At 39.0% G+C, this 24579-nt stretch overlaps 1 protein-coding gene across 1 annotated transcript in view; it reads left to right on the top strand.

Annotated features, from left to right (window-relative positions):
* The first annotated feature begins 738 nt into the window (after nucleotides 1-738).
* Nucleotides 739-24579, top strand: part of Eif3h (eukaryotic translation initiation factor 3 subunit H) — an 87657-nt gene continuing 63816 nt past the window's right edge. The window contains exons 1-2 of the mRNA XM_010619523.3: nucleotides 739-912; nucleotides 23540-23696. Of these exons, the coding sequence (XP_010617825.1) occupies nucleotides 781-912; nucleotides 23540-23696 (289 nt within the window). The 5' untranslated portion in view covers nucleotides 739-780. The remainder of the gene's footprint in view (nucleotides 913-23539; nucleotides 23697-24579) is intronic.

Below are 24579 nucleotides of genomic sequence, written 5' to 3' on the forward strand. Positions count from 1 at the left end.
GCTGAATGGGCAGATGGACGTGCTGGTGTGTTTCCTGGAGAGGTATGGAGGATATAAATTTGACAATCGGTATATATATGTTTGGAGCACTAAAGCCTTGAGATGTGTATTTAAAATTATACATCGTGGGAAAAAATGAGAACCAAGACCTGTCATGTAAAGGTACAAGATCCCAGTAATGAATGTAACTGTACTGTATACCTAGAATGTACCAATAAACTCAATAAAAAGAAAAATAAATAAATAAATAAAATTATAGATCGTAAGTCAGCAGGATTGTAGAGAATGTGTACGTCACCCTTCAGCACTACATAAAATTACTTCTTCTGGGTTTTACTCGTGTATATTGCTACATGAAAATTATAGCAGCAAAAGGCTTTTAATTTTGGTAACTGATCACAGTTCCCATGTTTTACTTCATTTCTGTATAAAATTAGCAGTAAGAACCAAACTAAATCGCGTAAGACAAGGTACGCAATCCCCGCTTGCCCTTGATTAACAGAATGATGCGGACGAACCACGTTTGAACTGTGTGGAGAGTAACTCCCCATTTTGAGAAAATCTACGCTCAATTCAACGGGGGCGAGGTAAGCAGCAATATGCAAGCGCTGAACCTTCCACCCGGAGAAGGGGCGGGACTGGAACAGGGAGGCGTGGCCCCACCTTGGCGGCTCTTCCCGGCCCCGCCCCGTCAACGCAGAACCTGAGGGACGTCATGGAGCGCTCCGACTTCCGCTTCCGGTAGCTCACGTTTCTCTTTCTTCCTGTCGGGCTGGAAAGATGGCGTCCCGCAAGGAAGGCGCGGGCTCTACCGCCGCCTCTTCCAGCGCTGCCTCAGGCGCGGTCGGGAAAGGCAAAGGCAAAGGCGGCTCTGGAGACTCGGCCGTGAAGCAAGTGCAGATAGACGGCTTGGTGAGTGCGGTTCCGTGCCCGCGGGCCCACATGGGAGCGCAGTTCGGGCAGGTCCCGCCGCCGCTGTCCCCGGCTGAGATTTCTCTGGGTTTGGTGAGGCTGCTCCCAGGCTTCTCCCTAGGGCTCTTCGTTTTCATCTTCGCTATTCGCTGGACAGACGCTGCAGCTTTCTCTGTCTGCTGTCTGGGTGTTGGGGGCAGAGAAGGGAAACCGAGGGGGAGAGTGTGACAGAGGCTTGGGGTCTGCTTTGGATGTCTTCAGAGGTTTCAGGAAAGAGCAGGCGGTCGACGGTGGTGTCGAGAAGATTTAGGATTTTGTTTTATGCTCGGGTGGGTAGTAAGGAGCATTCCAGTGCTCTTCTCTTGGACCTTTGACATCCGTAGCTTCTCAGGGAGATTTACTTTGTAGCACTCTTTTGAGCTTGGCGTTCAGGCCTGTACCTGAAACCACACAATTGTTTGTGCTGAACCACATGAAAATGCGGTAGGGAATAGCTATGTACTTAGTGGTTAAGGTGAATGAACTAGGACGTGTATGGGAGTCCTGGAAAATAGAATGGCCTCAGCAGGGAAGAGGCAACTCTGGAGCGAAGCTCGGTTGTTTCTAATCAAAATGCGTTTGTTGGACTTCTTAAAACATTAACGTCCACTGTCATTGTTTTCCTGTCAGTACAGACCTTAGACATTTGTAATAAGGCTTTTTAAAAAAAAGTTCATGTGGAAAATTGCTTTCGTAGGGAGTTATATTTAGGTGGAAACTATGGGTAATTCAACCCAACATACAGTTGAGTTTGTTAAACACATATAAACTGAATAATATATCCTGTTTTTTAAGGAGTCATTCCGTCTTTTCAGCTCTGCCACTTACTAACTTTGTGACCTTATCCTTTCTAAGCTGTATTTTCCTCATTCGTCAGGTGGGGAGAAGTGTTTATGTTGTAGTTATTGTTTGGAGTAAAGAAAATGACTTATGTGGTGACCTGTAGTAATCATTATTATTTGTGGTTATTATTGAGTTTAATGTCCACAAGTCTACAGTTTGAAAAATGCAGGCAAGAGATTAACTTTGGGGTGCTTTGCCCTATCCATTTAAATGTTACATGCATAATATTTCTACTTTTGGCTTTCACTGGCTCCCTGGAGGCAGGTGTATTCAAGAATAAATGACATGCTTTAGAGATTCAAACTTAGTTGGTGGGTGGACTTGAACTACTTTTAAATATAAGTACTCTGTATGCCTTTGAGAAGTATTTAAGTAATTTCATAGGAACCTGTTTCTTACTGAATTGCTTTTGTTGGAGAACCACGCTTTGAATTAGTTTCCAGAGTGGAGGGCAACAGGTAGGTGGCATAAATCTATTTGACAGAGGTATTTATTCAGCGGTTTTTTTATGACATCCTTTGAAGGGCAGAATACTAAAGTGGGATAGTGATCAAAGTAGGCCAGTAACAGGGTTGTGGGTGCTTTAAGAGACATTGTTGAGTAAGAAGATTGTGTTAGTTGGAAATAGCCTGTATCCCTTTAAGTTTCACAAGCAGGTAGGGGTTCGGGACGGCCTGTAGACTTTCAGTATTTTCTGTTTTGTGGCTTTATGAATTACTATTTTTTACATTAGCAGTCAGAATTGATTAGTGCTAGTCAACTGATCCTTTTCACAAGATTGATTCATAAATTAAGTGAATGCTTCTGTGTACTACCTTCAAAGGACACTTTTTATTACCAGGTTACTTAGGAAATTAGAAGCTTACCAGTGACCCCAGTCAATCCTTAAAAGGGCAAATAAAGGCCTTCAGTGTTATTCTATATTTACGAAAAGCTTAGTGAATTGTCTCTTACTTGCAGCAGTGGGTAACTCTGTTTTTGTTCCCTACCACTGACAAGATCAGTTTTTGTTTGTTTGTTTGTTTGTTTGTTTTTGTGGTACCTGAGATAGAACTCAGGACCTTTTGCTTGGGAGGCAGGTGGCAGCTAAACTAAATCCCCAGCTGACATGATCAGTTTTTAATAACTCTTCTTTCCCTCTCTGCAGATGCCTGTCTGACCTTGAAACAGTTTTAGGCAGCTAGATTATGATACAATTCCAAGTTTTTAAAAATTCTCATTTTAGCCATGTGTATTTCTCAATTACCATAATTCACGTAAAAACATTTAAATTAGCCTTGTAGTGTCTTTTATACTGTGCTAGTTGCAGGTAGTGCCAGTTATTCTGTATGTCTTACTGATTTTTTTTTTTTTGGTGCCAGGTATGGAACTTGGGTCCTTGCACTTTCGAGACAGGAGGCAGAACCACTGAGCTAAACCACTGAGCTAAATCCCTGGTCCCATCTTACTCATTTTTCTTTATGTGGAATAATTGAGAATTGTCTGTTCTTTTATAATGTCTCCATGTGGATGTCCTGTGGAGATACTAGAGTAGATGTATCCAGACACAATTTTTAAAAACTCCTTAAACTGTGCTCTCCTTTGTTTTACTTTTTTCTGTCTGGATTAACAGTGTACTTAGGGATGCAGTCACATACTAGCTAGGAGGATGCTGAAGACTGACCTGGATTCAGATTCTCTTGGGGAGGATACTCTACAGGGGATTGAATGTAGGCTCTCTTGTGATTTAAATGTGTACTTTACCACTCAGCTCACCCTGGGCCCTGGATTCAGATTCTTACTGGAGCAGTTAGCACAACCGTGAGCAAGTTACTTAAAACTTTATACAAAGTTTATTTTTTTGTTTGTTTGTTTGTTTTGTTTTTTGAGATAGAGTCTCACTATATAGTTGAGACTGACCTGGAACTCACTGCATGGCCCAGGCTGGTCCCGAACTCACAGTAATTCCCCTGCCTCAGCCTCCCTAGTGCTGGGATTACAGGCGTGCACCACCATGCCCAGCTAACAAAGTTTATCCTTTGTAAAATAGGTTGATGAGGTAGTCACCTCATAAGGGTTGTGAGAATGAAATTGCAAGATAGGTAAACACTCAGATGCTCTCACTACCTTTGTCCTTATTAATGTACTGTTTCTTAAGTACTGTTTTCTGAATGATACTTTTATCAGTGTAGGTTGGAATTACAGAGTACTAAATTGATAATCAAGAAATGTATTCTAGCCTGCATCCAGGAGTAACTTTTCAATTTTAATAGCTTATGATTCTCCTCATTATTGTTCTACAGTTGAATCCTAAGAATGCTTACTGGTCAGTTCTTGACCGGTTGGTCATTATTCTCCTGATCATTCTCCCTCCCTGTCTTTGTATTTTTTGCATTGGCTTCTCTTTTCCCCATCAGTGGGTGCTGGAGATGCTCAGGATTTGGCTTTTGGCTTTTCTTACTTAAGCACAATTAAGTACATAAAAGTGCATGGTCTGGAGCTGAACTGCTTGGATTTGAACCTCAGCTCTAAAATTAGCTGAATGACATTGGGTGAGTTTCTTAATCTCTTTGTACCCCATTTTCATCATCTGATTTGTTTTGAGGATTAAGATGAATTCAACATTTTAATAGCTAGAGTAATGTCTGGGATGTAGCGGGCTGTATTTGAGCCTATTTGTACTGGTTATAGTAGTAGGCTCTCTAAGGTATTTTCAACCTTTCTCCCTCTCTCCTCTCTCCCCTCCCCTTCCCTCCTCACCCCTCCCCTCTCTTCTCTCCCCTCTCCCCTCTCTCTCCCTCACTGGGGATCTAACTCAAACTCGGCCCTTGCAAGCGGCATCCCCGGCCCTCTTCTGGATTTATACTTGTATGTCCTGCTAGACATGGGTCTTGTTTGATGTCACTGCTTTGGTGTCTCATAGATATTTCATTTGGCATTTAACATTTCCAGAGTAGAATTGTCTTCCTTTTACCTCCTCATTACTGTTCTCAGTCTCCTCCATCTTTGTAAATGGGACTGCTACCTCTATGAACAAAGTTAGAAATCCTAGGTATGAACCTACCTTGGTTCTCTTTCTGCACTCAACACAAATCTTAGTAGTCCATCCTCCACAATTTATTAACTCTCTCTGCTTTTCTCCATTTATCTGCCACTAACCTTATGTACTTAGAATGAAATCCCAGCTTCCCACCATGGTCTTGAAGATCTTGGTGCTCTTTTTTTCTAAACTCTGTACTTTTTCTATGATCTGATCACAGTACTGTTCTGTTTTCTTCACTTGAAATGTTTTTTAAATTCTTCTTCCTCTTTGGTAGCTACATTTGATTCTTTGTTCTCGGTTTAAATGTTTCCATCTCAAAAAAAACCCACAAAAAAAACAAAAAACACCAAAACCTTGTCAAATAATACTGTCAAAGTAGCCTCTCCTGTCTCACCACTCTGCTTCTCCTTCAATCTCCACAGCCTATAACTGTTATGCTTGTTATCTTATTTGTCTTCCTTACCAGCACATCCATTTTAGGGGGTAGAGAGAATGCTTTTTCTCTTGTGTCCTTAATGCAGAATCTGCTAACTGGCATAAAGTGAATGAATACATGATTCTATTTTCTTTTTGTGCAACTCCTAGTTTTAAGTTCTGATGTTTTCTTATATAGATTATTTTGGTGATACCTTGAGTGTGTTTTCTTAGCTCTTTTCACTTCTTACTTTTATTCAAACACTCATTTAAAATAAAGTTTCAGATCTTAACTTACTTCATTAGATGTTTTCAGTGAGTTTTTTCCATTGTATTCAGAGCCCATTAAGTCATTCTTAGTTCTTGCCATTGTGTTCTGATTTATTTTCTACTCTTTTCAGGCTTCATAGCAACTACAATGTACATTGTAGTCACACAGGACTGTTTGGCCTTTTTCTTAATAAATCCCACATAGTTTTGCTATCTTTTGTCTATGAAGTCCTTTTATGTGAAATTCCTTTCTTTCATTACCACATGTTGAATAAAAAAATGTGACATAATAGACTCAACTTTTTGTTGTAGTTACTAATCTGTATTAGTTTAATTTGAATTTGTAGGCTTCATATGTGTTCTGTTCTTAATTCACTTAATAAATAATTCATGGATTAGCTACCATATGCTTGTGGGTAAGAGATACAGTCCCTACCTTCCTGGCCATTTTGAGCCATGAATAGGCATGAATAAACCCAGAGATTAATTTCATTCTATATTTAGGCTGAAGTTTGATCACATTTGTTCTTGGTACATAAGTAGTGGCTAAGACCAGTTTTTCTTCTTTCACTCTTCCCTTCCTTTCCTGCTTTAACCCTAGTTTATCGATGCTTCTGTAATATTTCCATTTTCTTAGTATCCCGATATTCATGTTTCCATATTATAAATTGCAGCTATCTCTGTAATATGTTTTAGTCATAGCTATCACTTTTTTCCTTTTGAAGTCAAAGAACTATATTTTTAGTTTTTGCTTTTAGAATCTGCCATCAGCAATTCCCTGAATTAAATTTTCAAAAACATTTATTATGACATCAACAAAGAACTGTAAATGTTATTACAATGTCATTCAGGCAAAACAGTGTCTACTTCATATAACTTAACCACAAAATAAACATTGTTAGCCATCATTCAACTTGAAAAGTAGAACACTGCATCTTTTTACCCCTTCTTTTCTCCCCTTTTTCTCATCCTTTCTCTTGACCCTTTGTGAATCACTTCATGAGCTTTGTTTTGATGCCTTTTTTATGGTTTCACTTCATAGAAAATTACTAGTTTAGTTGAGTACCAAAGGAGGAGACTTGGGACAGCATATCCACGTCAGATGGGTGGAGCACCCAGGTCCAGTAGCTTCAAAGCAGTGAGGACAGAGGTATGACTGCACTTTGTTGTCACTCAGATGTCAGCTAATGTGAAGTCAGCGGGGCCCGTGTTGCTCCTGACACTCTGTTGTGCACTGGTCACTTCTTGTCTCCCCTCACTAGCACGTCAGCTTCCTGAGAACAGCACCTGTGTAAGGTCTGTGTAGTGCACTATTTCCGACTGTCTCCAGCCTGGAGTTGGTGCCTGCCACATGGACGTAAGGCAGATGCTGTGAAGAAATGGGCGTACTCCTTTCTGTGCAGGTCTCCTTGGAAATGAACCATGAGGGGAAATAGGTAAATGCTTTTGAGAAAGATCACGCAATTGAGGATAGGAAGAACTGGTTAACTTTCTGAGCTACTCATATTTCATTTTTTTCTTGTCATTTTCATCTCTGTAAGAAAAATCACTGATGTCAATAACTGAGCACCTAGTGGTTAAAAGATGCTGCCCAGGACCATTTAGATAGATTTTATCTAATCCTCACAGCAATTTAGGGGTAGATGTTATATCTGCCTTACTCAGATGATGGTTGTCTAGATCGCATACGAGTATGTTGGGGGAATTGCTTTGTGAGCTGGGATGAATAGTTAGACTAGTGAAAGGCTTATGCTAAACTAATGCATGTGTCACTATGATCTTTTCATAAAATTCATGAAATTGTAGAGTAGATAACAGTTTTTTAAATTGGATGAAATGGAAGCTATTGTCTGAAATCCTGGTCTCAAGTAGAATGTAGTTTGGCCTGTTAATAGTTTAACAACAAAAAAAATTGTTTAACTCTTGGTTCTTTTGTTTTCTGACTTCAGTGGAGAATGGGTTGTTTCATGTGTGTGAATTTTTCAGTCATATAATTTGAAACTCAGCCACCAAAACTTTACGTTTTAGCCATCTTAATTATAAATCCTTCTGAAATGTGTTACGTGAATTTCTGCTGTTTAGTCAGAGAACATTGAATATAGTCTGCCTGTATTTTAATGGCTTAGTATTATCATTAATAGCATGTTATTAACCCACATTGGACATTGGTGCTCAGGAATCCCCTGGGAGTCAGGCGTGGTGGTGTGTGCCTGTAATCCCATCTTTTGGGAGGCTGAAGCAGGAGGATTGCGGCAAGGTTTAAGGCCAGTCTGAACTACATAGTGAGACCCTGTCTCAAAAACTTAAAAACCAAACTTGGGGGGTATTTGATCTGTTAATATGAATAATAAATATCCCCTGTCATTGAATTTAGGTACCCTGAATAGTTTATCTTTGTAGTTGTTTATTTTTTGTTATTGTTGACTTTATCTGTCTCCTATCCTGTTGGTTTCTAGCTTTTTATTTGCTGTGGATGAAAGACTAGTATTATCACTCTTTTTGGAGTTATTTCTAACCTTAGAATAAGTACACTCTTAAGTGAGGATTAAATTAAATATGCAGTCTGATATGTTGACTGCTTAGTTTCATTATTTGCATAGGCAAGTAAGATATTACTACTCAGAAATAATAGCTTACTATGGTAAAAGAAAAGGGTTTGCTGTACATAATTATACCTTAGTAGCTGCAGAAGCTGAAAGGGTCAGTACTGTCTGGATTATAACATGATTTACACTCACAGAAGCTGAGTGGCTTTTCAGCAGTGTAAAGTAAATAATCTAGAGATTGAACTCTGGTCACATCTTGCCATTTTTGATCCACTCTTCCATTATCACAGCTGCTCCATTCATTTTGAGGACTATATAAATATTTGTTGTTATGTGCAGGTACTGGTCTATGTTCTTTTTTATAGATGCTTCTTGACTTGCAGTGGAGTTACTTTTTATAAACCCATAGTAAGTGGAAACTGTTCTAAGTCAGACTCACATGTAATACACCCAACCTACTGAACATCCCAGCCTAGGAGCACAGCACCCTGGAGCACTGTTTGCTTTCTGAATGGCGATGCTGAGTGGTAGCCAGGGCTCACTGCCGCTGCCCAGCATTGTGACAGTGTCTGACACTGACTAGTGCAGAGATCAGATTCAAAATTCCAAGTTTGGGGTCCTCTTGCTTTCGCTTCTCTTTGCATTCACATCATTGTAAAGCTGGAAAGTAGTAACTGGAACCACCGTAAATCGAGATCATCTTTAAGCTACAGCATTGAAGCCATATAACTCGGGGTAGTGACCATTCTTATTCTCATTTTTCAAACGAAGAAACTGAAGTACAAACAGATCATGCGACTTGATTAATATTACGATGGGGCAAATAGAAATTAGGGTGTTTGTAAAATAACCCAGTGTATCTTGTTCATGTGTTTGGAAATGTATTTTCCGAAAGCTGGGTCTCTTAATTATGGTCTAATTTTCTCACTTTTATTTCATCATGTCTGTCTGAGAGTTTCTTAAATGAAATCTTCTGATTTTAGCACTTTCTTCAAAATTAGTTCGTAATTTTGTTTTTGTAAAATCTGTGCAATTTGATATTGTTGTATTTGGCGAAGTGTGAGGTGCTATATTTAAGAAAATTTATAAACTACTTTTAGAAGGCCATTCTGTACCATGATTGCATCTAGTGAAGTTTAAATAGCAGTGCAGTGTGATTTGCATTTCTTCTGTTTGATGGCAATCTGCACTGTTTTCATCAGAACGGGAGGGGCTGAGATGGATACTGTGTGTGCCAAAGTGCTGTGCTGTGTTCTTGTTAACATGGGTACTGAGCCTGTGCAGAAAAAGAAATCGGACTGAGAAAAATGGGGTACCCAGTATTAGTCAAATCTGAAATTCTTTTAACCCATTGAGTGTGAACATTGGCTATATTTTGGCATAAAATTTTAAGATTTTATTTTCTCCAAGTACTAAGTAGTCCATAAATGGCAGAGGTATCCATTATATCCTAATGATTATGTGAGATTTTTCCTTTCTACTTTCTATACCATCTCCTGTCTCTGTTTCCAACTAGCTTCATCTGATAGTGGTAAAAGAATACCTATGCCACATTGTTAATATGCTAAAATGTATTTTTTAGGAAAACAGCTAATATGTTCACTGTAAGAAAATTTTGGAGAAGTCACACATAAAAGTTTTTAAAGCTTCTAACGTGAGTTTGGATAATACCATTAAGATTTGGGGTTTGTCTTTGTAGTGTTCTTCCTATGTTTTAATATATAGAGTTGAAGTTAATGAGTTAAAAATTCTGCATGTTTTTATTCTCAGCCCACTGCCAAATTGCTTTTTCTGTGTGGTCTTGTAGTTTACAGTCTCCATCTACTCAGTATATGAGTGGTGTTGCAAACTGAATGTTACAGTTTTATAATTAATTTCATCGTGAAGTTAATATGCTCATTGCAATAATTTATTTCAGTAAATATTTCCTGTTCTGTAGCGATAACCACTATGTGCCTAAGTCATCCAAACTTCTGGCTTTGTCTTTGATTTTTCCCTTTAGGTTTTCCTTAGATTCTCTCAAGATCGTTTATTTAGAGTTTGTAATTATATTGTCAATGCTCTTCATTTCTAGTGCTCCTTTTACAGCTGTTGCAAATGCCCCATGTAACTGGTCTTGCATGGCTGGGTTTATAGTTGGTACATAGACAGTGTCCCAGAGTAAATTGTCTTCTCATAAGACACCTGCAGTCCTAAAACTCAAAAGCCTTTGGAAAGTCAGCATTACATGCAGAATAAGTCAAACTTTATTGCCTAATATTTGAGGTCCTCTTTACCTTTTGTTTTCAGCCTCCAAGTGAAGGCTTGTAAAGACTATTTTCAAATTTGGTTTATTGATAGTCTTTAAAATAATTAAAACCAAAATAGTTCCCTTTTGGAGAGAAGAAAGCCCTTATTTTACATTTTATGCAGAAATAAATGATCTTTTTCATTTTGAAGGACTTGTTGGACAGAATCATATGGCTTTACTGTAACTCACTTTTAATGCTGGAAAACAGAAGCTCTTTTAGTCTATAAAAGCTGTTGATTAAACTAAACTTATAGTCCTGGTACACAAATCAAAAGACAGAAAAGAGGTAGTGAAAAGAGACTATAGTATCAGCTATAGTACCTATCCCACAATCACAGTTTTTCTTCTTAAATTGTTTTTTTCCCCCAGAACTACTTTAGCAGGTACTGTCTCTTGGTAAAGGGACAGAAACAAGTGGTAATATAAGTGCTGTCAAAATCATGTAAAGGTCTTCTGTTTCCTGAATGTAATACAATTAAGATGTATCAGGGAGTAGATTGTAGCATTTCTGGATTTTTGTTTTGTTTTGTATCAGAGAGGAAATATATTTTATTCCAGCTAAGCCTTTTCATCACTTATTTTACTTTAGAGAAATTACTTCCCATCTACATGAGGGAAAAGTTGCAGAGTATATACACATATATAATTGTTGGTATATGTATATCATTGATAAAGTAGAAGTATATTCATTAAACATACATACTTATCAGCTAACATTAAATTGTGATTGGATATTTGATTGTATTATTGTACTTTTGACTGATTTGTGTGACGAAAGAAGTGTGATTCTGTTCAATTTCTTGAAACTATGTTTCTCGTTCCCTTCTCCCCAACAGTTACTGGTTGGACCATCAATTAGCATTATATCCAAGAGAATAATAGTGAAATAATGTCCTTTTAAGAAAATTATTATAGAGTTGATATTGATTAAGTGTATTGCAGTAAGCAATCTCATATGTGTCAAGGTCAAAGTATCTTTTTTCCTTCGAATTGAAGTTACTTAAATTTCTTTTACATCAAAATTTAACAACAGTGATTTAAATCCCACTTATTATTTGACTCAGCCAGTTATGAAATGGAACCCTTATCCCACTTGAGCCATAAAATGTGTTAAATGTAAGACTAATGTAGCTCTCTGCTTTTTGAATTTACATTTTGGCAATAAGTACTTTCTTTGTCCAGTGTTAGAAAAAGTGATCCAAGCTTAACCAAATAAAACTGCCAAGTTCACAGATCAGTGAAAGAAGCCAGAATTAAATGAAAGTCTAGATATTGACTTTACAGAATATGCTAAGGGGAGATTTTGTGGCATTACGGTCTATTTGAGAATAAAATGCTCCCACAGTAATAGCTGTTCCCTGACGGTGATTGATGTGAGAAATTCAGGCTGGACCTGACCTCCCAGAAGCTGTAAAGCTGGAGGGAAGCCAGCTAGGAATTGTACATCCATCCGTCTGACCTCTGCTTTAACTGGCCAGCAGTGGGTACAGATTGGTCTTTGCTTTTGTAGTTCAGATTTTTCAGGAACTTTTGGATCGAACTTTTCCCTTCATTTTCAAGATAATGAGTTTTAAAGGTTAACTGTATACACACAAATAATAGAGACTATTTTGAGCAAATCAGCTTAATTGTACACTATACTTCGTAATGAGGATTTAAAATCTCTTGTCCTGAAACTTTGTTGTATTAGTTTTTATAAGAAACAGCTCTAGGTCCAGCTAATTGGTTTGGGGCGGGCCACGTGGTTGGATTGTAATAAGTTATAGTTTATATCTTATTGGGCTAAAAAGTCTGAGGAATGCATTCTCAACATTCTGGAGAGACAAGGGTCCATGCCATGAAGGCTCGCTGTAGTCACTTACGGGATCCTTTGATGGACATGTGGGTGGGTGGATGAGTGAGTAGGACAGGTGAGTGTGTGTGGTACTAATTCCAGCCATCAGGATGGTGACCAGCGTTACTGAGGACTCCCTTGGCACCATGTGTCTTAAGCTGCATTAGTTTTCTGTCCTTGCACAGTGCTGAAATAGCTGGTGTAGGATGAAAGTAGCCAGAGGTTAGGGTTTCTAGGGTTCCTGTGCACTGGACAAGAAGCGGGAGACGGCTCTTAGAAGTGTGGATGCTGCTTGTCCTGACTGGCTTCTGGCTGACTTACCGTCTTATCCGAGTCAGACCTGCTGATTTAGGGAGTGTTGTTGAAATACATTTGAATCAGAGCTGGGGAGTAGTGGACTGACCCGGGGGAGGAGGAGCCTGTCATCTCTAGGGAAGCCTGGGAAGCAGGGTGGGAGAGAAAGCCGTGGGTGGGGCAGTCAGTGTGCCGCCTGTCCGTTGGGACAGTGCATTATTGGACCTCTGTCTGTGGCACAGACTAAGTGTTTGATTTTAAGATTGGGTTCAGTTTTTGGAGCAGGGAAAGGACTATCTGTCTGCTTATAGCAGGCCCTATAAACCAGCGCTACTCACTGAGGGTCGTGGTTTGTGAGCACTGAGATACGCACAGGCTTGAGATTGAGTGCTTAGACACTTTGGGCAGTTTAATAGTGTTGTGGAGTTTAACTATGTGATCCCTGGGCTTGTATATTCTGTGTCTTCTAAAAAAGTCTCCTCTAGTGAAGCGTATTGGTGTATGGTGGACTGGAAAGAAGAATCTTCACCTTGGATAACTGGAGAGGCACTGTTACAAACTGCTTCCACACCTGCGTTAGCTGACAGCTTCTCCCTGTAACCAGTGTACTGATGTTTACAAAGTAGTACTTTGATTGCTTCCACTAGTCACACTTCATTTCTAACTTAGTTTTACCGGTACAGTGTTTCTATAACCTCGCTTTTTAAAAAATCTGTGCTGTTTTAAAAGCAATGAGCAAATAGTTTAATGTTTGTTTACTCCAGCTCTATCAAACAGGTTGTAACTTCAACATTTCGGATGAATTCAGCTTTCTAAAGGCAGGTTAGAAATGACTGAGAACTAGGTGGGGTGATGTTGTGCCTGTAATTCCAGTCCTTTGGGAGCCTGAGGCAGGAGGGTTCCAAGTCTCATCTGTCTGTACCCTTAGTTCTGTCTTCAGTACAGGCATGAGAATGGGGCATTATTTCCAGCATTGTAGAACTACTCGTGCCTCTCATTGTTTTAGGGTTCTTTTCCCCAACAAATCCTTTTTTATGTCCACTACAAGGACAGTGGGAGGACTGCTGCTTCTCCTGGCGGGGTTTATTGTGTAGGTTTGCAGCAGGTTGAGTTGCTGCCTTACTGACTTAGAGTTGGTGCAGGTTAGTCTTTTCCCCAACAGGTCTCTGCGTGCAGCCAGCTCATTTCTGGAAGTGACCTCAACGATACCAACGTGTGTGTGTGTGTCTGTGTGTGTGTGTGTGTCCGGTATCTGGTAACTTGTGGATCTTGTTGAGTGACAGCGGTGAAGAGAAACCATATCAACAAGAATTAGAGTCAGCAGGTGCGTGGCTTATAGTTTGTGGGTTTTCCCCCTTTTTCTTGTCTTTTCAAGTCTAACTGCTTTTGCTCAGCCAGTGTGTTACCTAGCACACCCAGAGGAACTGTGAAGGTCCACATTCCACATGTCTGATGTGCTCCCCATTCTGTCAACTTATCGGCACTCAAGAAAGGAAATTAAACTTGTTCTAATATTTGGAACTCCAAAGAGCAGATCACAGGATTGCTGCATTTAGAAAATCTTTCTCTCTTTTTTTTTAAATGTCTTTTGAATTGAATAACAAACATGTTTATTATGTGTAAGTAACTAATACAGATTTATAGAGAAAAGCCTAAGTCTTTCCACATGTTTCTTGCATACAAACATGTGATTCCACACTTATAATAGGATTTTTATTACTGTATTTTAAACATTCTAACTTACAGGGTATTGTAGGCCTCTGTACTCTTAGCAGATGCCAAAGAACTTCTTATGCCTTTAAATACATAGACAAAGAATATTGCTGTTTTTAAGAGATTCCTAGATATTTTCAAGCTCATCTATGACCTTCAGGCTTGAATTTTTTTAGGGCTTATACACTTTGAGAAATATACTTTTTTGCTACAGAATCATGGGCATCATGGATTTTCCCCCATTTTAGATGGATAAGGTAAATATTTGAACATTTTATACAGTTTCTTTGGTGAAATAGTTTTATATCAGCAGGTTTTTCTAGAAACAAATTATCTTAATTATGTGAGTCATTACATTTTTAAAATAATTTAACAAGAATATGAACTGGCCTGAGCAATACCATTTAGTATACACAGTACTTGATGGTCCAGTCTTATTATAAACTCAAGTTTATAGCCTTACACATGATGTAGGGAAATAGTAGTGCTTCTTAACCTAGCTCCTTGGAGCCTACCAGCCTTCAGAGGATCTTTGAACTGTGTAATTGAGAGTGGATGCATGTATGAATTGTTTCACATCAGGTTTTTTAAACTGTGTAGCGTTTTTAAAGTTAATAGATTTATACATAATAGAACTCACTCATTTTGAGCACGCAGTTTGTTGAACTTAGCGGCTGTAAACTGCTGTCTGGCTGCTGCCACACTGAAGTGCAGAGCGGCCCCCACCCCGCAAGCTCTCTGGCGCCCCCTGCAGTCAGTGTCCGAACCCTTTCCCTTCTGCCCGGAATCCACTGAGTCGCTTTGACACTTGAATTTTGCCTTTCCTAGGATTTCCTGTAAATGAAATCAGAGTACATAGCATTTTGTTTGACTTCTTGCTTTTCCTTTGCATCTTTTGAGGATTCCTTTATGTTAGATGAATCGATAATTTTGTTCTGGTTTTGTGTTTGAGTAATTTCGGAACGATGGATATTTTGCAGTTTATTTATCTGTCTGTATTTGGTGAACTTTTGGGTTGCTGATTTTTGGCTACTGTGAAAATGCTGCAGTGGATATTTGTGAAATGTGTTTATATGTCTATGTTTTTATTACTCTTGAATACATTCTTAGGAAGGGGTAGGTATTTGACTCTTGTGGGGAGTTCATGTCTAACTCTCAGATACTGTAATTACTGTTTGTTGTTTTTGTTTTCTTTTTGGTATTGGGGATTGAACTCGGGTTCTTGTGCTTGTAAGGCCGGGCAGGTGGCAGAACCACTGAGCTAAATCCCCGGCTCCTGTAGTTACTGTTTTCTCCCTTCCCGCCAGCAACTTTCCTGGTGTTCAAACCTTTTTGGAAAGGTTTACTTCTGGCCAGATATGATAATACTCTAGGAGGCTGAGGCAGGAAGATCACAAAGTCTAATCTAGGCTGGGCAGTATCGTGACCTAGTGAGACCTTTTCACAAAATGAACAATAAATAAAAAAAAAAATAAAAAATAAAGGTTTGGGGATGCAGCTCAGTGTGAGTCTTGTGTTCAGTCTGCAGAACTGAAGATGGAGTTGGTTTTTACTTTTCTGACATAGAGTCAAGGGACTGAATTGCCTTTGGGTATTGTTGCATGTAAATCAGACTTTATGCACTGGTTATGTATTTAAATTTTTAAACAAGTTTATCTTACATGTGCATGCAGGTAAAGGGGTTGAGGTGCTTCATACTGTTATATTGCTAGGAGTGAAAGTCTCGGATACATTAAATAGTTTGCCTTTTGCTTCAGCTTCATTAGAGTTGCTATCTTTATTAGAGCAATTCTTGTGATGGCTTCATAAATCTATGTTTATCACATAAAAATTGGCCTTGATGCTAGTCTGAGAAATATTGTTAAGTAAAAGTCATTCTAAAATGTACAGAGGCCTTGGACTGAGCTACATCCTCATCCCTTTTTATTTTGAGACAGGGTCTCACTAAGTTGATCTGAGTGGGTTCACATGTGCCACTCTCCTGTCTCATCCACCCAGGCTGGTGGGGTTACAGATGCTCCCCACCACACCTGGTCATGAAGTGCTTCTTAAACGTCTTCTCTGAGGCCTTGTGTGTGTGTGTAACCCTGTATATGTTTTGGAACTGGCTTACCCTCTTTTTTGAGGAGAAAGGGAGGTACTGGGCATTGAACCCACTGAGATACGTACATCCCCAGACATTTTTATTTTTTATTTTGAAGCCAGATCTTTATTGTTTGCTAATGCTTTTAGAAAAAACATTAAAGTTTACTGCCTTACCTGAATCTTCATCTCTAGGGCATTTTGTGCCTCTAAAATGCAATGTGTATATCTTGTAAAAAGCAAGCATTAGCATTTTTTGTAAAGGATTTAAAATGTACAGTAGTCAAGCAGTCTCTTCCCCAGTCCTTCTCAGGGCGGATCACTTTTCTTCAGTCCTCCTCTGGTTTCAGGTCTGGGTGGCCTCTCCTCTGTTGCCTAGGTATAGCCATCTCTGGGTCCTCTTCATCTTGTCCTTTCTTTCCTGGGTCTGTACTCAGACCAGGCTCCCTTACAGTCATTTTAGATTGGTGGTTCTTAGTATGTGAGCATCTTGGACATTCTTTTAGAGATTCTCTAAGGTAAAAAATATTTTTATATTAGTTTCTAAGTTGTGTTTGCCAGTATTGAGTGGAGGTTCCTAGATGCCTGGCTGTGTGGTATCAGGAAAGATAGAATGATAGCCCGTGTGCTTTCTATTAAACAAGACATTTAAATGATCCTGAAAAAATGCTAAACAATGGGACCTATTCTGATGAGCTTTTTTTGAAATGTGGATTTTTACAAAAATGTGGAATTTGTTGTCGATTTCTGATTATTTTTGTTTTCCATAAAATGTACATTATGTTAGTGTGTGCTTAATATTTTAAGAGAAATTTTGAAAGTTTTTCAGTTTGAATTTCTGACATGTAACTATAATAGAACATCTCTTTGGGGTCCTCAGTGATTTTTTTTTAAAAGAGTTTTGAATTTTTAAGCATTTTTAACTTTTAAAGGCCCTGTGGTATAATATGAAGTGTATTTGGTTTTTATTTCCAGTTCTTGTGACAGTAGCCTAAAACTCTCACAATTTTTTAAGTGAAAGGAGCATCTTTTTTTGTTTTATGAGTCCCTTTGATTACCTACAGAAGTGACTTTGATGGGGCTGGTCACCGAAACTGCAGGTTTGAGCTCCTCTGTTCGCTAGTAAGGGGAAATGGGGAGAAGGTTAGTTCTCTTCAGCGCTGCATCTGTTGAACAGGAAGCTTTGATGATTCTGAATATTTGGAGGAGCTGGCAGTTGGCAGGCCACCTTTCTTCCTCTTACTGTTCATCTGTGTCCTTTGTAGTATTGATAGAACTTCTCTAAATAGTGTGATATCTACAAAATGTTAAGGAAATACAGAATAACTGCTGCCTTTTGCTTCCATAATTTGCTTTGCCTTGCTTGTTTAAGACAGAAATACCAGAAGTTCTACCATTAAAGCTTGAAGACACGTTATAGGATTAGCAAATGTTGGAGGTGCTTAGCTACAGACCAGATGTTCAAACTGAGACGACAGTTGCCATGCCCCAAGCCCTAAACTTTCTCACCAGCTCTGCTTTCCTAACCCTGACCCCCACCTTTGTAGGCTAGAATAGCTAAAGATAACATACTAGAATAGGTAAAGATAAACATCCTAAAAGAGAATGCTACATTTGAGTTAAAATTGAACTATCTTGTGACCCGGATTTGTGATGGGAACTGAGAGAAATGAAATGTCTTCCGAACTACATAAAATGAGGTCATGATTATAAAATTCCTGTAAAAGGCAGATTGTAACCCAGCCCAGCGTCAGTCACTTGGCACAGCCCTTGGTGCAGGCCAACCCTTTGCTGGCAAAGTAAATGTTTTTTGTTTTACCCATTCTTAGGTCTCTGTGTGTCATTTACCAGTTCCCAGTTCCTTCCACAGCAGTATCCCTTGTCAGTAACTAATGTCCTTGAGTTTTGCGATGGAGCCATTTAGCAATTTGTCAAACTCAGGGAAAGCATTGTGGGAACTCCTGCTTTGTAGCTGTTGGTGTCTGGCATCTGAAGTGGCGGCAGTCTTGTGGGGCCAAGTCCTTCACTTTTGGGATCTGCCAATAACTCCAGGTAGGTAGTCTGAGAATAGAATTAAATTGTAAGACATGTATCAGAAGAGCCTCGTGAGAGTGAAGAGGAGTGGTATACTTGGGACTTACTGTTCTAAAATATGAACCCCATGGAAGTGAAGGTTTCCTGTGCCTGACTTAGTTTCACATTCCTAGGGCTTGGAGGAGGCGATCTGAATGAAAGAATTAGTGATAAATGAAAGCAGTAGAAGAAGATGGTGATTATGTTCAGAACAGGTCTGACTTTTTCTGTGGTTCTTGTTTTTTGAAGACATCATACTGATAGAAAATTACTATCCTTACCAAAAATCATAATCTGTATTCTGATGAAATTTTAATTTTGTTGTGGAATTGAATGCCTTTGGTGTGAATTTTATAGGAAGTCTTACAGATTGTGCTTCAACTTCCTTTTAGGAAGGATGGAAGGTTTTACCCTATGTTACTGAGAATATTGTCTGAGAATTTAAGTCCTTTGTTGCATTTAGATTTTGGAGTAAGGTTAGTTTTCATTATTTTTTTAAGGAGATATTTTAAACAGTGGCAATATGCTCTTTCAAGATTGTGGGATAGCCTGCTTTGCTTTTTTGAAATAGCTTGTACTGAGTAATAAACAATAGTAGAAAAAAGTGTTCCCGCGAGGGGACAGACATCTGTTTGCTGTCTTGCGGGTTGAGATTCCTTGCCCAATTTGAGAACATGCAGAGTCTGCAAGTGGCTTCTAGAGACAATTGACTTATTCAGAGAACAATACGTATCTTTCAGGTTAGGCATTCAGACCAAGAATGTGACAGTTTGAGAAAGTAGCATTTGGCACTTGAGGTTTCTGTTGGCTAGTTTGCTCCTGTCTCTTGGAGTATAGTCAGTAGAAAGCCCTAGATTAACCACTAATTTATCTGATAGAGACCCTTGTCAGCACTAGTTCCTGAGTCTTAAGTGTGAGGTCAAGCCATAAAGCCCAAGAATTGCTTGGAGGCTGCTGTATTACCTTTCCTCATGCTTTGGATTTCCCTTGTGAAGGCTGATATTTTTGCTTTTGTAGGTAAAACGTTGGCTTTTGGGTGAGTATTTCTCATGTCTTCGCTTTTTAGCAGCACAGGGAATCTTATAGCAGAAGAAAAAGAAACCTTAATCAGCAGTTAATCAGCAGTGTGCATTGCAGTCCCTTGAGGTGTTAAAACAAAAATAAAGGAAGCCTGAGCCATTGGTAAAGAGTAAAGTGGGATGCTACGTTATGGAGAACATAGAAACAAAGCAGAAAGATGCAAGAGCGCCACCCCCCCAGAATCCAGTCCTGATCAGGTGACTGAATCCAGGGATGTGTTCAGGCATTGGTGTGTTTTACAGGTCCCCACGTGGTGCTAATATGTGCCCCTGGTGTGGTCCCTTCCTTGTGAAAAAGCTCTGATCACTTTGTTAAACTGTGAACAAGTGATGCAGGGCTCCCGGGAGTGGGATCATTTGTGACATGTTGTAAACAAAATTTATTATAAGAGCTGTTTTCCCGTGGGTGAGCTACTGAGCTTTCCATGTATCAGTTTTAAGAGGGAGCATGACATCAATAAACAGAAGTAACTAAAAATATGTTTGTTTCTAGCTTCCTGTTCTTTATGGCTGAGTAGTACTCCATTTTATTAAACACACACACACACACACACACACACACACTTTCTTTATCCAGTCTACCATTCATGGGCGGTTGGGCTGCTTCCAAGTGAATTGTGCTGCTATGAACATGGGTGCACATATATCACTGTGGTATCATTCTTTTCAAATGGGACTTCCAATCCTAGTATTTTGAGGTATCTCTATACTGATTTTCCACAGTGGTTGCACCAGTCTGCACTCCCACCAGTAGTGGAGCAGGGTTCCTCTTTCTCCATAGCCCTGCCAGCATTTTTTGTTTTTGTACTGGTGATTGAACTTGCGACCTTGTGCTTGAGAGGCAGGCCCAGTGCCACTGAGCTAAATCCTCTGCCAGCATTTGTTACTGGTTGATTTGTTAGCAACCATTCTTTCTGGGGATGAGGTGGAAATCTCAGTGTTGTTTTCATTTGCACCTCTTAAATGACCAGTGATATTGAACATTTTTTCATGTTTATTTGCTATTTCTACTTCTTTGTCTGAGTCTTCATTTCAGATGCCCATTTTTGGATTGGGTATTTAAATTTGGGAGGTCTGAATTTTTTTTTTTTTAATTTAAGTTCTTATGTATTCTAGATAGTAGACCTTTTAGGAAGAGCTGGTGAAAATTTTTCCACATTATGGGTTGTCTATTCACACTGCTGGTGGTTTCTCTTGCTGTGAGAAGCTTTTTAATAAGAAGACATCCATCCCACTTGTTGATTGTGCTAGTTCAGGTGCCACTGAGGTTTTGTTCATAAAATCTTTTTCTACACCAATGTCTTCAAGAGTTCTACCTAACCTCTCTTCCAGCCAGTTTAGTGTCTCTGTTTTAATATTTAGATCTTTAATCTGTTTTGATTTTAGTTTAGTGCATGGTGAGAGACGTAGGTCTAGTTTTAATCTTTGGTAAGTTGAAACCCAGTTTTTCCAGCACCATTTATTAAAGAGTCCATCTTTCCTCCACTGAGGGTGTTTGGCTCCTTTGTCGAAGATAAGGTGGCTGAGTGTGTCTGGAGTTGTTTCTGCATCTTCTAATCTGTTCCACTGGGTCTCAGGTCTGTTTCTTTGCCAGTACCCTGCTGTTTTTATCACAGTAGCTTTGTAGTATAGTTTTCAGTTGGGGATTGTAATACCCCCTGCCTTGTCTTTATTGTCTAGAATTGTGTTTGCTATTTTAGATCTGTTCTTGTTCCAAATTAAATTTTGGATTTTTTTTTTCAAGGTTTGTGAAGTATGCTTTTGGGATTTCTATGGTATTGCATTGAATCTATATAGCAGTTTTGGAAGTATGGCCATTTTCACTATGTTGATTCTTCCTACCCAGGAACAAGGGATGTCTTTCCATTTTCTGATATCCTCTTCAGTCTCTTTTTGAGAGTGCTGTAGTTTTCAGAACAATTATATGGGTGCACACTGAGGCAGTACTCTTAAGTTAAATAAATAGGACGCACATACACGTGTAAATACTGAATAATTCCTCTAGTGTGAGAAACTGAAAGTGTAAATAAGGACTAAAAGGTATAATAGATAATGTAAAATAGGAAGAAAAGGTGCAAAGGGGAAGTGAGGGGTAGAGGAAGAGAAAGAAAGGAATGGAATTAATATGAGAAAAAACTGGAAACAAAGTCTTTGTAGATAGGGAGGGTTGGAAGGGGTGAAGGGAGGACAGTGTAATGGTGAAAAAATAACTAAGATGGATTATGTAAAGGTGCAAATTTCCACTAATGAATGTCATTATATTATATACCTTAAATGTACCAATAAAATTGATTAGAATAAAAAAGTACAAATAAAGTGAATTGCTAGGCTAAAAAATACACACACATGCATGCTTTATCGACAGAGGTGACAGAGGTATATGGTTGGCAAGAGGGAGAGAAAGAGATGGGCAAGCAGTCTTGCAGAGTGGGCTTTGGGGTGCTTTCCCATCTGTGGGTTGTGAGAACAGTGTCACTAGAAATTCAAAGCTGACCTGTGTTCTTGGAACTGTTGGCAGTGTGTTGTTGGTGCCACTTAACTTTCAGTGACCAGGGCACAAGCAGGCTCTTGCTGCCTGACCTTAAAGCCCTACATTAAGCTTCCTGTTCATTCTGAAGACCTCTGCAGCCCTAGCTAGAACTTTTATATCACATCTGTGTTATTATAAACACGTTGGAAGCTCCTCAAGTTACCCAGTTACTGTGATTAAACAAGAAGCGAAATCTCGCTTCTCAGGTGTAATCAATCATTCCACACCAGGTCATCTCTGTTTCTTTGTAAGTAACATGTGCCTGACTTCATAGGGCAGTTGCAGGGAGTAAATGAGACATTCATTGCCTATAAGGCACTTAGTGGAGTGCTTGCCACATTGCAAATGATCAGCAGATCTTTACCGCTAATTCCTTGAACAAAATACATTTTGGGTTTCTTGTATATGCCAGTTACCTGTGTTAGTTGTTGGAGATGTGATGTTGAGTAAAACATCCTTGAAATTTTACAAGAACATTTAAGAGGGGAGACAAAAGAAAGGAGACAATGACAGAATGTGGGTTCTGTCTTCTATAGAGACTCCACCGGTGTACAGAAGTTGTAAATACATATGTATGACAAATTCTTGGTTATTTATATCTAATAACAGAAACACAGCTGTCAGTTTGTTACTTCTGGAAATATCTTTCCTTTTGACTCCTAAATGACTCCCAGTTTGAAGTTTGTAAAGCATTTTCATTACATTATTTTTATATGTTATTTTTTTGTATTAAAGATTTTGAGTTTAATGTGTATGTAGGAAAGTAGGAAGACCATGAAATGTTGAAAGGGTGAGTCAGTTTAGTTTTGATTAACAAAGGATTTTTCCTGAGTGCAGTATATCACCAGATTATATTACAATGGCGTAAGTATTAGAGATGGAAATTAGTTTAGTGATTCTTTCTTGAAGGCTTTTGTTTTGTACAGTCTTGAATGCAAGAGAGAATTTAACCTTTTTTCTTTTTTGAAAGATTTGCCTTTCAGAATAAGACCAGTCAGTCCTCTAATACCTGATAACACTCAGTCGTTGTGCTTTGACTGTCTCTCGTCTAGGTACTGTTACAGGTAAATTTTCTCCATCATAGCAAAGTACTGAATTTAGCAGTTCAGTGATGTGAAAAGAGTAAGAACATCATTTCTCTTTTTTAACTGCAGTAACTTGTTTTAAAATATATTAATAATTTTCACCTCCCCACTATCTTTATAAAAGGGAATAAGGCATTTGGACCTATTTGTGTATGTGTGTGGAACTATGCTGGATTTTAGTTATCAGTTTACTTTTAAGTAGGAACTAGCTTTTTAGAAATAAGTTCTTGAATTTGAAGGTCTGCATTTAGCTTACATGACTTCTTGCGTCTCTCATTTACTTTGATTTTAACAGTGGTTTAGTCACCTCGTTAATAGGGTTAAATACCCGGGAACCTTATGTGAGCTTTATTGTTTATGTAAGGTTAAAGGAAATGGTTTGGAAGACATTTGTTTAGTCTTGTTATGTAGTCACTTGGTTTTGTAAGCTCATTGTATGGTTTGCTTTTTCTTAGAAATCAAGAAAATATAAGGTAGGTTGATTTTTAAGCTCAGTTCTGTATTTTCTTATAGGTAGTATTAAAGATAATCAAACACTATCAAGAAGAAGGACAAGGAACCGAGGTGGTTCAAGGAGTGCTTTTGGGCTTGGTTGTAGAAGATCGACTTGAAATTACCAATTGCTTCCCTTTCCCCCAGCACACAGAGGATGACGCCGAGTTTGATGAAGGTAAGGTGTTCGCCTCATACATGTGGCTCTGTCGTGTGTGCGGAGGGGCCAGAGAACAGTTCTCTGCTTGCTCCAATCATTTGTTAGTGTGAACCTGTCAGGCTGTCCTGATCCTTTGATTTTTGGGTTTCTTAAAAAAATGACACAAATACTGGGAAAGGAGGACTTTATCATAAAATTCATTAAGTTGGCCTTTTCCTGTGGAGTCTGTGATTCTGGTTTGCAGTATAGCAGTCTGCCTCGCCTCTCCAGAGGACGCACTCCACGTCCCCTGGTGGATGTTAACATGACAGATTCCATTGAACCCTGTATATATTTCCCCATACACATGCATCTCTGTGATAGGGCTTAATTTTTAAATTAATTACAGGAACAACAATAACTAATAATAAAAAGGACTATTATAATGTTTTGGGGGAGTGCTGGAGCCCAGGGCCTCATGCATGCTAGGTAACCACTCTTACCAATGATTACCCTACCCTGTAATGTTAATATATTGTAATAAAATTATTTCAAACTTGTTTCTTTCTGGACGTTTCCATGTAACACTTTTAAACCATGTTTGACCGAGCGTGACTGAAGCACCTGAAAGCAGTGGCAGGTAAGCGCACGCCACTGTACCTGAGCTTGGTGCTGCACTGCAGTCGCCTGACTCATCGTGGGTCAGTTTGCCAAGTAACTTGGGTTGCTGGGTTTTTTTGTTTTTGTTTTTTGTACCAGGGATCGAACTCAGGTCCTATTGCTTGCCAGGCAGGCAGTGAAACCACTGAGCTAAATCCCCAGCCCCTTGCCAAGTAATTTGGGGTCTGAAGTATGTCCAGCATCTGTTCTTTTCTAGCCTGTTTGGGCTTTGTCATTGTTAGGAAGAAATGAGTTCAGCTGT

Source organism: Fukomys damarensis, unplaced genomic scaffold (genome assembly GCF_012274545.1).
Source record: "Fukomys damarensis isolate Sample0158 unplaced genomic scaffold, DMR_v1.0_HiC HiC_scaffold_5, whole genome shotgun sequence".
Taxonomy (NCBI): domain Eukaryota; kingdom Metazoa; phylum Chordata; class Mammalia; order Rodentia; family Bathyergidae; genus Fukomys; species Fukomys damarensis.